This window comes from Thamnophis elegans, chromosome 7 (assembly GCF_009769535.1).
Source record: "Thamnophis elegans isolate rThaEle1 chromosome 7, rThaEle1.pri, whole genome shotgun sequence".
Classification (NCBI taxonomy): Eukaryota; Metazoa; Chordata; class Lepidosauria; order Squamata; family Colubridae; genus Thamnophis; species Thamnophis elegans.
Genome location: NC_045547.1, coordinates 37,642,571 through 37,655,083, shown reverse-complemented (window position 1 = coordinate 37,655,083; position 12,513 = coordinate 37,642,571). Strand labels below are relative to the sequence as shown.

Genomic DNA, 12,513 nt, shown 5'->3' with positions numbered 1-12,513 from the left:
TGAAATTTTCACAATGCTCTACATCTAGATTGGTGCTGATTAGTGTTGGCTGTGTGTCCATTGTTGTTTTGTATTGTAATGGTCTAGGTGGTGGGTGGGGCTTGTTTGTTGATTTGAAACCAGCCCTAGTCAACAAACGAGCCCCACCCACCACCCAGGCCGTTACAACACAAAACAACAGTGGACACACAGCCAGCACCAACCAGCACCAATCTACCGATCATGATACATCCACACAGCCAATCAATCCACTTACTGAAACAAAGCCAGCACTCCACACACCCCCACCAAGTTTTATAGAAAGACGGCAGCTCCGACCATGCTTTAAGCTGAAAACATCAGCCTGAAGATGGTGAGTGAGACCTCGCCGAAACTTTGCCAAGACAATCTCAATCTTACATGGGAAAAGACCCGAATACAACAAGACCAGCATATATAAATAAAATGTGTGTGTGTGTGTGTGTGTGTGTGTTCCAGTATAACTCTGGAACGCCTCAAGCAATTTCAACCAAACTTGGTAAACAAATGACTTACTCTCTGGAAAAAAAATACTGTGTGGGTAAGACACCCCTAACACCCCTCGGAGTGTGTGTTCTGTTAAGATACTTCCTGTTGTGCCTTAAAATGGCTTCTACTGTACTGCCGTAAAATGGATTCTACTGTACAGAGCAGTGGAGTTGCCATTGTAATGTCTTCACAGTACTCCACAAGGGGGCTCCCTCTGGTAAGGGGGAAAATTCAACATGAGAAATTATGTTTGGTCCAGCCATTTCCCACCTTTAAATAAGTACTTGAGCAATGCCGGTAGTATTCTATATGTGTGATTTTTCTTTTTTACAAATAGTAGTCATGACTCAAAATATTTTAAATTAAGCTGGAATGTCATTTTCAGTTTTTTTTAAAAAAGATTGCACTAATTGGATAAATGAAGTATATATCAACTGCCAATGATTACTCACCTGCTATTTCAGAAGGATGATGATCAGAATCTAAAAGGGACCTGAATCGAAAAGCTACCTCAATCTGCCCTTGATGTGGTCGCAGTGCATGAATATCTGATTTAAAGTAAGGATAAAGAGTTAAAATATTTTCAGAAAATAAATAAGGGAGGATTGAAATTTGACCAACTTGACTTATGGGCACCTTTGAAAATTGAGAAAGGCCTCTCAGGGCTTTTCCCAGGACCCGAGGCACTTCTTTCTTTGTTTAACAACCCATGGATTCATTTAATGACTGCATGAGGGAGAGCAGGTTGGGGGGTAGTCATAAGGCAATCATGTGGGCACTTTCCTTAGTGGCTGTCATGTCTTCTGACCATAATGGGTAGCCTCCATTATAGTTGTGAGCCAAGAACTACCTATATAGCAAGAATGTCAATGGACCTGAAGTTATGACTTTAGTGGATTTGTATAGATAAGGAATGTCAAAACAACATTTTTGGAAACATTATAAGCACAATGCATCTTTAAAACACATGTTTATACAATGCTCCATACTCACCAAGTTTTGGGAGAAAGTAATGGATTATATTAAGATGATTGTATGACAAAAGCTTAAAATTCTGAGAGGTTAATATTTCTTGAACTAAATGAGATGTAAAACTGAAATTCTCTGTGCCCTTACTGCTGCAACATTGGAAAGATAAATTTATGGCCTCTTCCACTCAATAGATTGAAGACTTCATATACATACGAATATATACATACGAATACATACATACGTACGTACGTACGTACATACATACATACATATAATGATATAATGATATATAATACAAAAGTTTACAGGTAGTCTTTGATTTACAATCATTTGTTTAGTCACCTTTGTGTAATTGTGAATTATCTTGAAAGTCTGTGGGAGAGGAAAGACTTTGCTGGAGAGGAATTTACTGTAAATTAAATAAAAGGGTTTAGTGGGACGAGGACTCAGCTTCTTGCTGCTGGGGATGCCCAGGTCAGAACAGTCACCACGGTACTGAAAAGAGTGATTTACGACTATTTTTCACACTTACGAGAGTTGCAGCATCCTGAGGATCACTTGATCAAAATTTGGATGCTTGGCAACTGGCATACATTTATGTCAAATGCAGTACCCTGGGATCATGTGATTACCTCTTTCAACCTTCTGACAAGCAAATTCAATGGGGAAACTAGATTTACTTAACAACTGTGCTATAATTTAACAACTGCAGTGATTCACTTAACAGCTGTGGCAAGAGAGGTCATAAAATGGGGCAAAAGTCACTTAACAAATGTCTTGTTTAACAATAGAAATTTGGGGGTCCATTGTGGACATAAATCAAGGACTACCTGTAATTTGCTTTTGTCATATTGTTTCACTTTTTCATTATAGCACTTTTTATTATTTTTTGAATCTCATTGACTATGTATTCCCCTCCGCAATTATTTTTCTATTTATTCTTTTCTTTTTTGTTATTAATTTAAAAAGCAATAAATAACCAAAAAAGCAATAAGGATAAAGAGGTAACACTTTCCCTTTACTTGTGAAAATAAATTCTTCTTTTGTAGTTTTGTATAAACTTAAGATTATATGGAAAGTGCAGTGCAGGAAAAAATAATTTAAAGCTGTAATCAAAATCTAGCAGTGTAGTATAAAACATTTGGTGCTCATTCATTCAGTGTATTCCTATTCCATTCGATGAATGGGACCTATAAATAAAATGGTGTAATTATGGAATGTTTTTGTTTGGGATCCAAACATTATTCCTTTTTTTTTTAAATGATTATTGACTTCCATGTTACTTTCATTCTCCACTCACAGCAATCAACTAATATCTAGGCCCAGGAACATAATGCATAGAACCTAACCTATTCTAGTTGAATTGTTTGGTCTTCCAAAGAACTGTTTCTGTTAAAGCAGTGGTATAAAATTCACTTCGTCACATCATCGTCATATGACATATCACGACTTTTCCCCCTTCACTAAACTGGGGGTGGGCGTGGCCAGTGCAAGACACATCTGGCCCGCAGGCCATGAGTTTGACACCCCTGTGTTAAAGTATTTTTCTGAATATTTTCATGCTTCTGCAAAGTTTTGGATTATTTTTAAGTTACTGGTCCTTTCTTGTCATATGTGATAATGCTAGTTTGGCTGCCATAATGAGAATTAGTATTGTTGAAAATATATGCCACAAATTTGCAAACTAATGCATATGTTTTGTATAAAACCTGTAATATTGTTGTCCATTGTTTGGTGGCAAGCTCATGTGACTTATAGGTGTGACGAGAATATTTATATCCTCGTCACACCTTTATAATGCCTTGGTAAGGCCACTCTTGGAATACTGCATTCAGTTTTGGTTGCCACGATGTAGAAAAGATGTGGAGACTCTAGAAAGAGTGCAGAGAAGAGCAACAAAGATGATTAGGAAACTGGAGACTAAAACATATGAAGAACGGTTGCAGGAACTGGGTATGTCTAGTTTAATGAAAAGAAGGACTAGGGGAGACATGATAGCAGTGTTCCAATATCTCAGGGGTTGCCACAAAGAAGAGGGAGTCAAACTATTCTCCAAGGAACCTGAGGGTAGAACAAGAAGCAATGGGTGGAAACTAATCAAGGAGAGAAGCAACTTAGAACTGAAGAGAAATTTCCTGACAGTTAGAACAATTAATCAATCACGTTCTTTTTTGTTTCATAAAGCTTTAGGCACTGTAATGTCTACCCTGCCATATCTAGATCATCATCAGACATAAAGCAATTTTTAAAGAGAGAGGGAACTTGTATAAGCTCAAAATGTTTTCACTAAAATGATTTTAGATTTTGTTCCTCAAAATACACTTCCTTTTTATTATGGACGTCTGGCTCTTTCCCCCAATACAAGTCAAAATAGTCTGGTGGTTAGCTATAAAACCTCAAATAATGCAAGAAAAACAGAAAGTTTTCCTGCCTAAAATAAGGAAGTCTGCACACTGTCTCCAAAATTTGACTACTGTTGCTTAAACTGCCACTTTGAAGGTGCATTTCAGTAGCAGAACCAGATATGGGTTGCTCCTGGTTCGGCCAAACTGGTAGTGGAATTCAGGTCTGGGTTGCAGAACCGGCAGCGACCCATGCCTGCCATGTCACAGAACCAATTCACTCAAAGCCGCTGGGCCACTACCATTTTGGTTTTTAGTGACTGCACGTATGCAGTTCACTGTAAATTGTTCTGCGCATGCACGAAAAACATCGCGTTGCGAACCAGTAGTAAAACCGGCAGCAACCCACCCCTGATTCAGCATTCAGTTTTGGTTGCCACGATGTAGAAAAGATGTGGAGACTCTAGAAAGAGTGCAGAGAAGAGCAATAAAGATGATTAGGGGACTGGAGGCTAAAACATATGAGGAACGGTTGCAGGAACTGGGTATGTCTAGTTTAATGAAAAGAAGGACTAGGGGAGACATGATAGCAGTGTTCCAATATTTCAGGGGTTGCCACAAAGAAGAGGGAGTCAAACTATTCTCCAAGGCATCTGAGGCTAGAACAAGAAGCAATGAGTGGAAACTAATCAAGGAGAGAAGCAACTTAGAACTGAAGAGAAATTTCTTGACAGAACAATTAATCAGTGGAACAGCTTGCCTCTAGAAGTTGTGAATGCCCCAACACTGGAAGTCTTTAAGAAGATGTTGAATAGCCATTTGTCTGAAACAGTATACGGTTTCCTGCCTAGGCTATAGGTTGGACTAGAAGACCCCCAAGGTCCCTTCCAACTCTGCTATTGTATTGTATTGAGAAGTATGTTTTAGAATTGCTGAGGGATTTTCTGGAATATGTCTCTGAATAACGAACATATGGAAAATAATAAACAAGCAAATTACCACAGAAGGTAATTAGTCTATACTATGCTTTAAAAATACCAACCTGTATCAAAGGCTTTTGTTGTGCCCTTGAGAACTTCCAGTGTGAGGGCAGCCACAATGTCCGCTTGTCTAGCAATCGCATTGGCCCTTTCAACTGCTTCGCATCCCAGAGAAGTTATCATTTGTGTTCCATTGATAAGAGCCAGACCCTTCAAAAACACACACACACCCTAAGGGTTATATTCAGTGAGTCTTACCGTTCAAAAACATGAGTTGCCCTTCCTATATTTTCCTGGCTCAAACAACACAAAATGTTTCCTCTTGTGCCTCAGCCAAAAGCAATCTCAGGAAACAGCCTGGGTGGGGAAAGAAGCTACTTTCGTCACTCCAACATTTGTTCACTTAGAAATTACTTTTCTGGCAGTCATATCTCATGGTTGGCTACAATTTACTTTCCTAGCAGTCCTGTCAATCTATAAAACTCCGTGAAGACACAAAGCTTCAGTTTGAATCTCTTGAGTGTTTCACAGATAGTCAATTTAAAGTCTCTTTTCTGTAAGTGTCTATGCAGAGAAGCAGCAAATGCAAAACACTCAAATATATCCCATTCAACTATATAAGGAAAAGAATATGTAAAAGAAACTTATGTTGATCTTGGGCATAGGAAGGTATGAATGAGCTATAAAGGTGGGGAAAGATTGGACAGTCCTAAAATAGAAGGGAAGTGGGAGAAAGAAACTGTTTCTCTATGCCCAAGTCAATATTATATATATACATACATACATACATACATACATACATACATACATACATACATACATACATACCAGTGGTGGGTTGCAGGCGGTATGCCCAAGTACAGGTGTACCAGAGCCTGCCTGGAGCACCGGGTACCGTTCCGGTACGGTGCTCTGGAGGGCCCACCCACCTGCCCATGCTCCTTATTGTGTTTTAAAGGTGTCGGTGCTTCCGCGCACGTGCATGGCACATAGAGAACCTGCGCAATGTTCTGCTGAGCAGCTGGAGCATCACGGAGGCTTGCAGATGTGTCATTTGAAGCTACAAAGCATGTGCACACCCCGCGCGCGCATGTATACAATATATATATTATCTGCCAATCGAAACTGTAGTATTGGGAAATCAAATATGCATTTTATTACCTCCTTTGGCTTCAAAGTAATTGGTTTGAGTCCATGAGCTTCCAGCACCTATAAGGCAATACCAAGTATACTTATTAAGTGAGAAAAACTTTTCAAATGAATTGAAGTTCTTAGTATTCTACATCTAAATATTTTGAAATACCAAGAAGCTATGCAGTCTAGAACATGAGGAAATGGCCTTAACTTTGCAGTCCGTGTAAACAAGTGAAGCAAGATGCAGGCAACACAGAAAGCCACACAAAACCTCTGGTCCGTGGAAAAATCTCTCTCCACAGAACCAGTCCCTGGTGCCGAAAAGGTTGGGGCCTCTGTTTTAAAGGCTACAAATATATTATGTTAGAATATATGAAGATGATAGCCAGTATGATATAATTATTAAAGGCACAAAGCTAAAAATCAAAAGATAAGAGTCTTAGGCATGGAGCCAGCTGGATAATTTTGGCTAATCATTTGCTCTCAAACCGCTTCTGAAAAACTAAGAAAGCTGATTTATCCAGGCGGGTGCTAAGAGTCAAAATGGACTTGGAGGTACAGAAGAGTTCAAATACTTACTTGATTTTCTGTCCTAGGAACAACCTTCCCACAGACTGTGGACAGTAATGGTTACTGTTGTTGTTGTATTTTAAATGTTGTATTGTCTTATTTATTCCCCTTCCCCTTTTATTGTAAGCCGCCCGGAGTCCTTCGGGAGTGGGCAGCATACAAAACCAATAAACTCAACTCAACTAAACTTAATTAAAATCTAACATAAAAGATGGAAGATTCAGGCTGACAAAAACCTTTCTTAAAAACTAGGAGTCAAAATTGATTCATCTTCATGGCCATCCCATAGGCATTCATGAAAGCAACAGAAAATGTAGGAAGCATTGAAAATGGCCCTGCAGATGTTATGAATTTAAAACCATTTGTGTCACTTTACCTCCAGCCTGCTTGTTGCAGTGTCTTGCTTGATAGTGAGACCTGAGGTCATGAAGTCTTACCTGTGGTCTGTTGGTGTAGTAAAGATATTCCCCAAATATATCCTTTGGATTTTTTCCTTAGAAGCAACATACTTGCCTTTGTTTTTTAAAAGAAGGTATAGAACTAGGATATCATTTTTTAAAACATTCTATGACATTACTGTAAAAGTTTGAAAATAACCTTCTTCCCTTTTAATGGTCCCTCCCATCACCCTGTGTACCATTTACAATACATTAGAAAGTATCTCTCTTACATATTTTGCATCAGCCCATCCACTGTTTGGGGACCACATCTTTCCTTCGCCAATGAGTCCCAACGCAAGATGGGAAAGAGGCGCTAAGTCTCCACTGGCCCCAACAGTCCCTTGCTCTGGAATGAAAGGCAGGCAGGATGCTAAGGAGGAAAATTGTTTTGATTAGAGCTTCTCTTTGTGATACAGTATTTTGTCGCCTCATCTTTAGTGGAGCACTTTAATGATAGTTCCCATTGAGCAGGAAGGCAAACCAAAATCACCCTGTTGCCTTTCAGCAGGGACCATAGAATCAGCTTTCTCTATTCACTACCACTATCCTAGGTTACAGAGGCATCTACTATACATGGTGAAATAAGTCAAGATGGGAACACAAATTTTAAAAACAACACGTGGAACTTTAATCATAGCCACCATCTCAACTTTTTAAATCTTGCTGTGGAATCAACCCCACCCAAATTCCCCAAAGCACCTCAAGTGCTATTATTTCCTGTCTTCCCCACAATCCATCAGTAAACCCAATAAAGAGTTGTTACTTGGGTGAGAGGAAAGTGTTAGCCTGCATTTTTCAGGTGGCAGATGGAAAGGAGGGAAGGTTTTTGTGTTTTTAAAGTGTGCTGAAAATGAGGTTCTTGACAGAGTTATAATGACTGAATATATAATAATTGCTATTATTATATTTCCTTTCAGCAAAAGATATTAAATGCCACTAAAAGTCATGATGATCTTGCCTGGATGGGAAATAAAACTTCTGCTAGAAAACAGGCAAGCTCCAAGAAACAAACAATTGAACCCTGTGTTCCATGTATTCTCTACTTGAAAGATGTGGCTACCACTATGTTAGAGCATTACAGGATATAAATAATATTGATGTTGACAAACATGATTCAACTCTAGCATTCTATTGTTTTATTCAAAGTGTAATCCACTAATTGAAAGGCAGAGAAGAGAGAAAGATCGTCTTCCCTTTTTCATAGAAAATTCTTTGCTTGTTAGTAGGAGCTTTACTTCCTTCCAAAGGATAACAATTGTATTTGAAATACTGAAGTCTGGGGAAAAAAATCAGGAAAACACTTATCGTGTTACCATTAAATGCTTCAATGACTTGCTGAAGAGTTTCTAATGAAAGTCCACTATATCCTTTGGCTAAGACATTTATCCTCAGAGCTAAGAGCATACGGCATCTCTCTGGAATCAAAGGCTTCCCAACCCCTGAAATGAAAATGTTCATTTCAAGATTATCAGGATGAAAATTACTGTAAAAATGATTATGAAATAATTAGAAATGAATCCTCTATTACCTGCAGAATGTGACCGGACTAAGTTCACTTGCAGCTCCCTCAGAGAGAAAAGAGCAGAAAATAGTCAGTTCAAACTACATTATGAAATTAAATTTAATGCAAAAAAGTTTAAAAAATTAAAACTATGGAAATTATTTCACTACATTAAAAATAGCTTTGGCTCAGGCTGATCATTTAGAAATTGTCTATATTTTTACAGTTTGCTTTTACAGAGTTTAGAAAGAAATAAAAGTGACGTACTGTAGCTTACTGTTTGGAATAACAGTCCGTGCAAACTTCCCAAAGCCTGTTGTGATTCCGTAGACAACTGGAAGAAACAGATACTTTATATTTATTACTATTTTGTTTCAAGAAAGAGACTTAGATGGTTATGTTTACTGCCATCACTGTTCAGGTAGGCCTGCATAGCAGGGGTGGGTTGCTGCTGGCGTTATTGCCGATTCACAACCCACTTGCAATGTGTGTGTGCTGTGTGCGCATGTGTGCGGAAGCGCTGTGCAAGGTAAATTGTTCTTCGCGCATGCGCAAATCAATTTAACAGTGAACATGTGCAGTCACTAAAATCTAAAATGGTGGCTGCCAAGGGGCGGCGAGGGAATCTGTTTGGGGGTGTGACAGGCCTGGGTTGCTGCCGGTTCTGCAACCCACACCTGAATTCCACTACCAGTTTGGCCAAACCAGACCGAACCGGCAACAACCCACCTCTGTTGTATAGGGCTCTGTAATCCAGGATCTTCTCAAAGTACCACTTAGAAAATGATTTGTGATAGTGGCAGCAATAAAGAAGCAGATGGTGTGAATGCTGGGGTCACTACAATCAGTATTGTTCATGGCAGCAACCTTCTTGCTTTCTTCCTCTCAAAATGCTTCATAACCAGGGCAGTCTCCTTGGGCATGTGCATATTTACCTGCTGCAGCCCCTTTGGCTGCAGTCCTGAATGATGTGGCACACATAATAGTACATCTGAGAAGATGAAGTAACGGGTGAAACATTGTCTTCATGCTACTTTTCATACAAGTGGGTTATTGTATTGATGGTCATGACAGCTCCTTTCCCACGTTCTATCTTTCATTCTATCCCAATGATTGCAACATAGCTGATTGGTCTTAATACCTTTTTATTATTTTATATTAAAATATGTTTTCCCATTTTCTACAGAAAGTGGTGTTTATTCCTAACTGAGCGTATCTGGCATTAGGGCAGCAGATGCAAACTCAGTTCTATTTCTATTATCATAATGCCATGATTTGGGTGTGTAACAGGCACATTTTGCTTGTTTCAGAATAAGATTGGCTAAGGGATTTTGTTTGCTCTCAAGTTCTAGGGGTACAAAGTAAGAAGCAGAAGAAGAGAAATATTGGTCTGAGCTCCCAGAAAATCATTTTATAAAATGAAAGCAATGGTACCTCTTTGTTCACTTATAATACTTTCAATTACACCTCTGGATTTTTGGACTCTAATTTCAGCTTCAGGAGTAAGCTGGAAAAAAAAGTTCTTACTTAGTTTGTGTTTTAATTATGGGTAAAGGGCAAAAATATCAAAATCTCTCCAGATATTTACCTTGATTTTATACAACCCCTTTCCTAAATTAACCAAATCTTCTGTTGTCAAACTATTTCCATCTAAATAAAGATACTGAATGAAAGAATTGTGTTAGAGAGAATAACATGACATCAATAATGACAACCAACTGTAATTTGTGGAATTATTGTTAATGTTTGGGTACAATCAAAAGCATTGAAGTGGAACCATCAGAGTTTCCCTTTCATTTTGCTTCTTTTAATTTTTACATTGCTCTTCCTTCTGGAGAACCACACAACAGTTTATAAGAAAAAAAATAAGAATAATCTTAAACTGAGCCATTTTACTAGTAGGAACTATTTTAATGTAATTAAAAAATGTTATATCCAAAAGGCAAGGTTTCAGACTATTAAACTCTTAGATTGCAATGCTTTGTTCCAGCATATTTTTTTTAGGACATGCAATCAGCCAATTTACTACATTTGAGAATATTAGGAATGTAGCTTCTTCTGTTAACTCAGAAGTAATTCCCACTGTGTTTGATAGACCAGAACCTAGACATGCACACAGAAGCATACCATATTGTTAGGGTCGTGGTTTATTATTAGAGAACCAAGAACAGCATTCTAAAGCCTGCATATTTATCATCTAAACCATATAAAAGAAGAAAAAAAAACCAAGATAGGGAGAGAACAGGAAACAAACACATTTGGATTTATATTCCAAATTATGGAACATATATATGGAGCAGACTTTAATTTCAGTTCCCACTAGTGTATGGTAATGATCGCTCATTTGATCACATGATGAAGGCTGTGCTAGTTCTTCATAAGCCACCATTCTTCCATACCTGTTCTGGTTCTTTATATCTGTATCTGTATCTATATCTGAAATAACAACTAAGGAAAATAAACAAGGCAAGATGGTGGTTTACATTTAAGAATACTTTGGAGCATTTATTTTACTTTTGTTCATTTAAACTTCTTTTAGGCTACTGTTATCATCAAGAGAAAGGATATAATTATGCACTAAATGAAATCTTTTCAACCTAGGAATCTTTAAAAAAAAAGATAAATCTGAGATATTTTTCAAAGGATACAAATAAACACCTTCTGGCTGAGATGGAATAAAATCTGAGGACATCATATCTCCTTGTATCACTGGAGGGAAAGGGAAATTAATCCCATGAATACATAGATTTTCTTCATTACCAAGTCCAGATAAATCATTACTTGGTTACCTTTCTTTCATAAAAAATGTGCCCGGCACATTCAGAATCAAGCACACTAAATCCACTGGGAATTGTGTGGCATATACAGTAAATGTAAATCATCATCATAATCTTCATCATAGTCATCTTGTTGAATTATCCAAACCTTATTATGCCATTTCCCTTTGTCTCTTTATGATTTCTTTTTTCCTAATTCCCATATTTATTTTAAAGATTTGTATGGCCATCTATCTTAGAGCACCATTCTGAGTAGGTTGCAACAACTAAATTAAAAAAAAAAACCAGTTAAAAAAAACCCAGCCAATTCATAATCTCCCATCTCTGCCCCAGAAGAACCTGGGGGGAAATCAGCTCTCTATGCTATTTTAATAGCAATGACACATATACCACAATTTTGTCAGACATACGCTAAATATTTATTATTTGCACATACTTTTCCCATATAGGTGAGGATGGGCATTATGGAAATAGCAGTCGAATTTATATTGTTAACAATAAATGCAGAAGGCCAATGTGAAGCCTAGAAATCAAATCCCTGTATCAAAAACTGATTGTCAAAAGCTTGATAATGGATAGGGAGGAATGATAAAGGACAAACAGCACAGAGACAAAATCTGGGATGTTATGATGAATGTGAGATCAAAAACAGCAGCTTAGACCTAATATATTTTCTTTCAGTTCATGAATAAGGAAAATACATGGTTTGTATACCCTTTGTAAAAATGCTTTAAAGGTATTTGAAAATAACTGTGATTAAAATATCTTACATTTAAAGGTAAACATGTTGCTGGCATTGGCTTCTCTGGAGACCAGCTTATATTGTTTCCTACCATCTTTCCCCTTTTTGACCATTTCAGTTTATAAAATGTATCATTTCCCTTTGATGTACACAAGATATTTTCAGTCCTGTAATATGCAGTTTGCTTACCAACTTCCACAAACTCATTGTCCTCTAGGACATCCTCCAAGGCATCATCATGGTCCAGCAATCCAAGTCCTTTGCAGCATCGTACAAAGAATATTACTTCTTCCACTGAAGCAAACCCTCCATTGTCAGGCTTGTTTTTGATGTAACGCCTCAGAGCTTCTTTTCCCAGCCATCGCACTGTGCTTGTCCCACTTTGACAAGGGACAGTGAGCCATTCCCCTCGGACATGCACCGTGTACCTTGGCATACCTGTCTTCAGTTCAGGGCTCTCCTGTTACTAGAGAGCTTCAGTTTAAGGGTGAGCACCTCTCTGATCTACATTCCACAGCACAAGCCACCTGACTGGCTTCTACTGTCCC

The 12,513-nt window shown here is 38.1% G+C and overlaps 1 protein-coding gene across 1 annotated transcript in view; it reads right to left on the bottom strand.

Moving 5' to 3' along the window:
• Positions 1-12,513, bottom strand: part of HAL (histidine ammonia-lyase) — a 24,220-nt gene extending 11,707 nt beyond the window's left edge. The window contains exons 1-12 of the mRNA XM_032221612.1: positions 12,155-12,513; positions 11,095-11,155; positions 10,846-10,882; positions 10,035-10,109; positions 9,881-9,953; positions 8,714-8,780; positions 8,474-8,511; positions 8,259-8,384; positions 7,176-7,315; positions 5,963-6,010; positions 4,864-5,011; positions 960-1,055 (exon numbers count right to left, since the gene is read on the bottom strand). Coding sequence (XP_032077503.1) covers positions 960-1,055; positions 4,864-5,011; positions 5,963-6,010; positions 7,176-7,315; positions 8,259-8,384; positions 8,474-8,511; positions 8,714-8,780; positions 9,881-9,953; positions 10,035-10,109; positions 10,846-10,882; positions 11,095-11,155; positions 12,155-12,401 — 1,156 coding nt within the window. The 5' untranslated portion in view covers positions 12,402-12,513. The remainder of the gene's footprint in view (positions 1-959; positions 1,056-4,863; positions 5,012-5,962; positions 6,011-7,175; positions 7,316-8,258; positions 8,385-8,473; positions 8,512-8,713; positions 8,781-9,880; positions 9,954-10,034; positions 10,110-10,845; positions 10,883-11,094; positions 11,156-12,154) is intronic.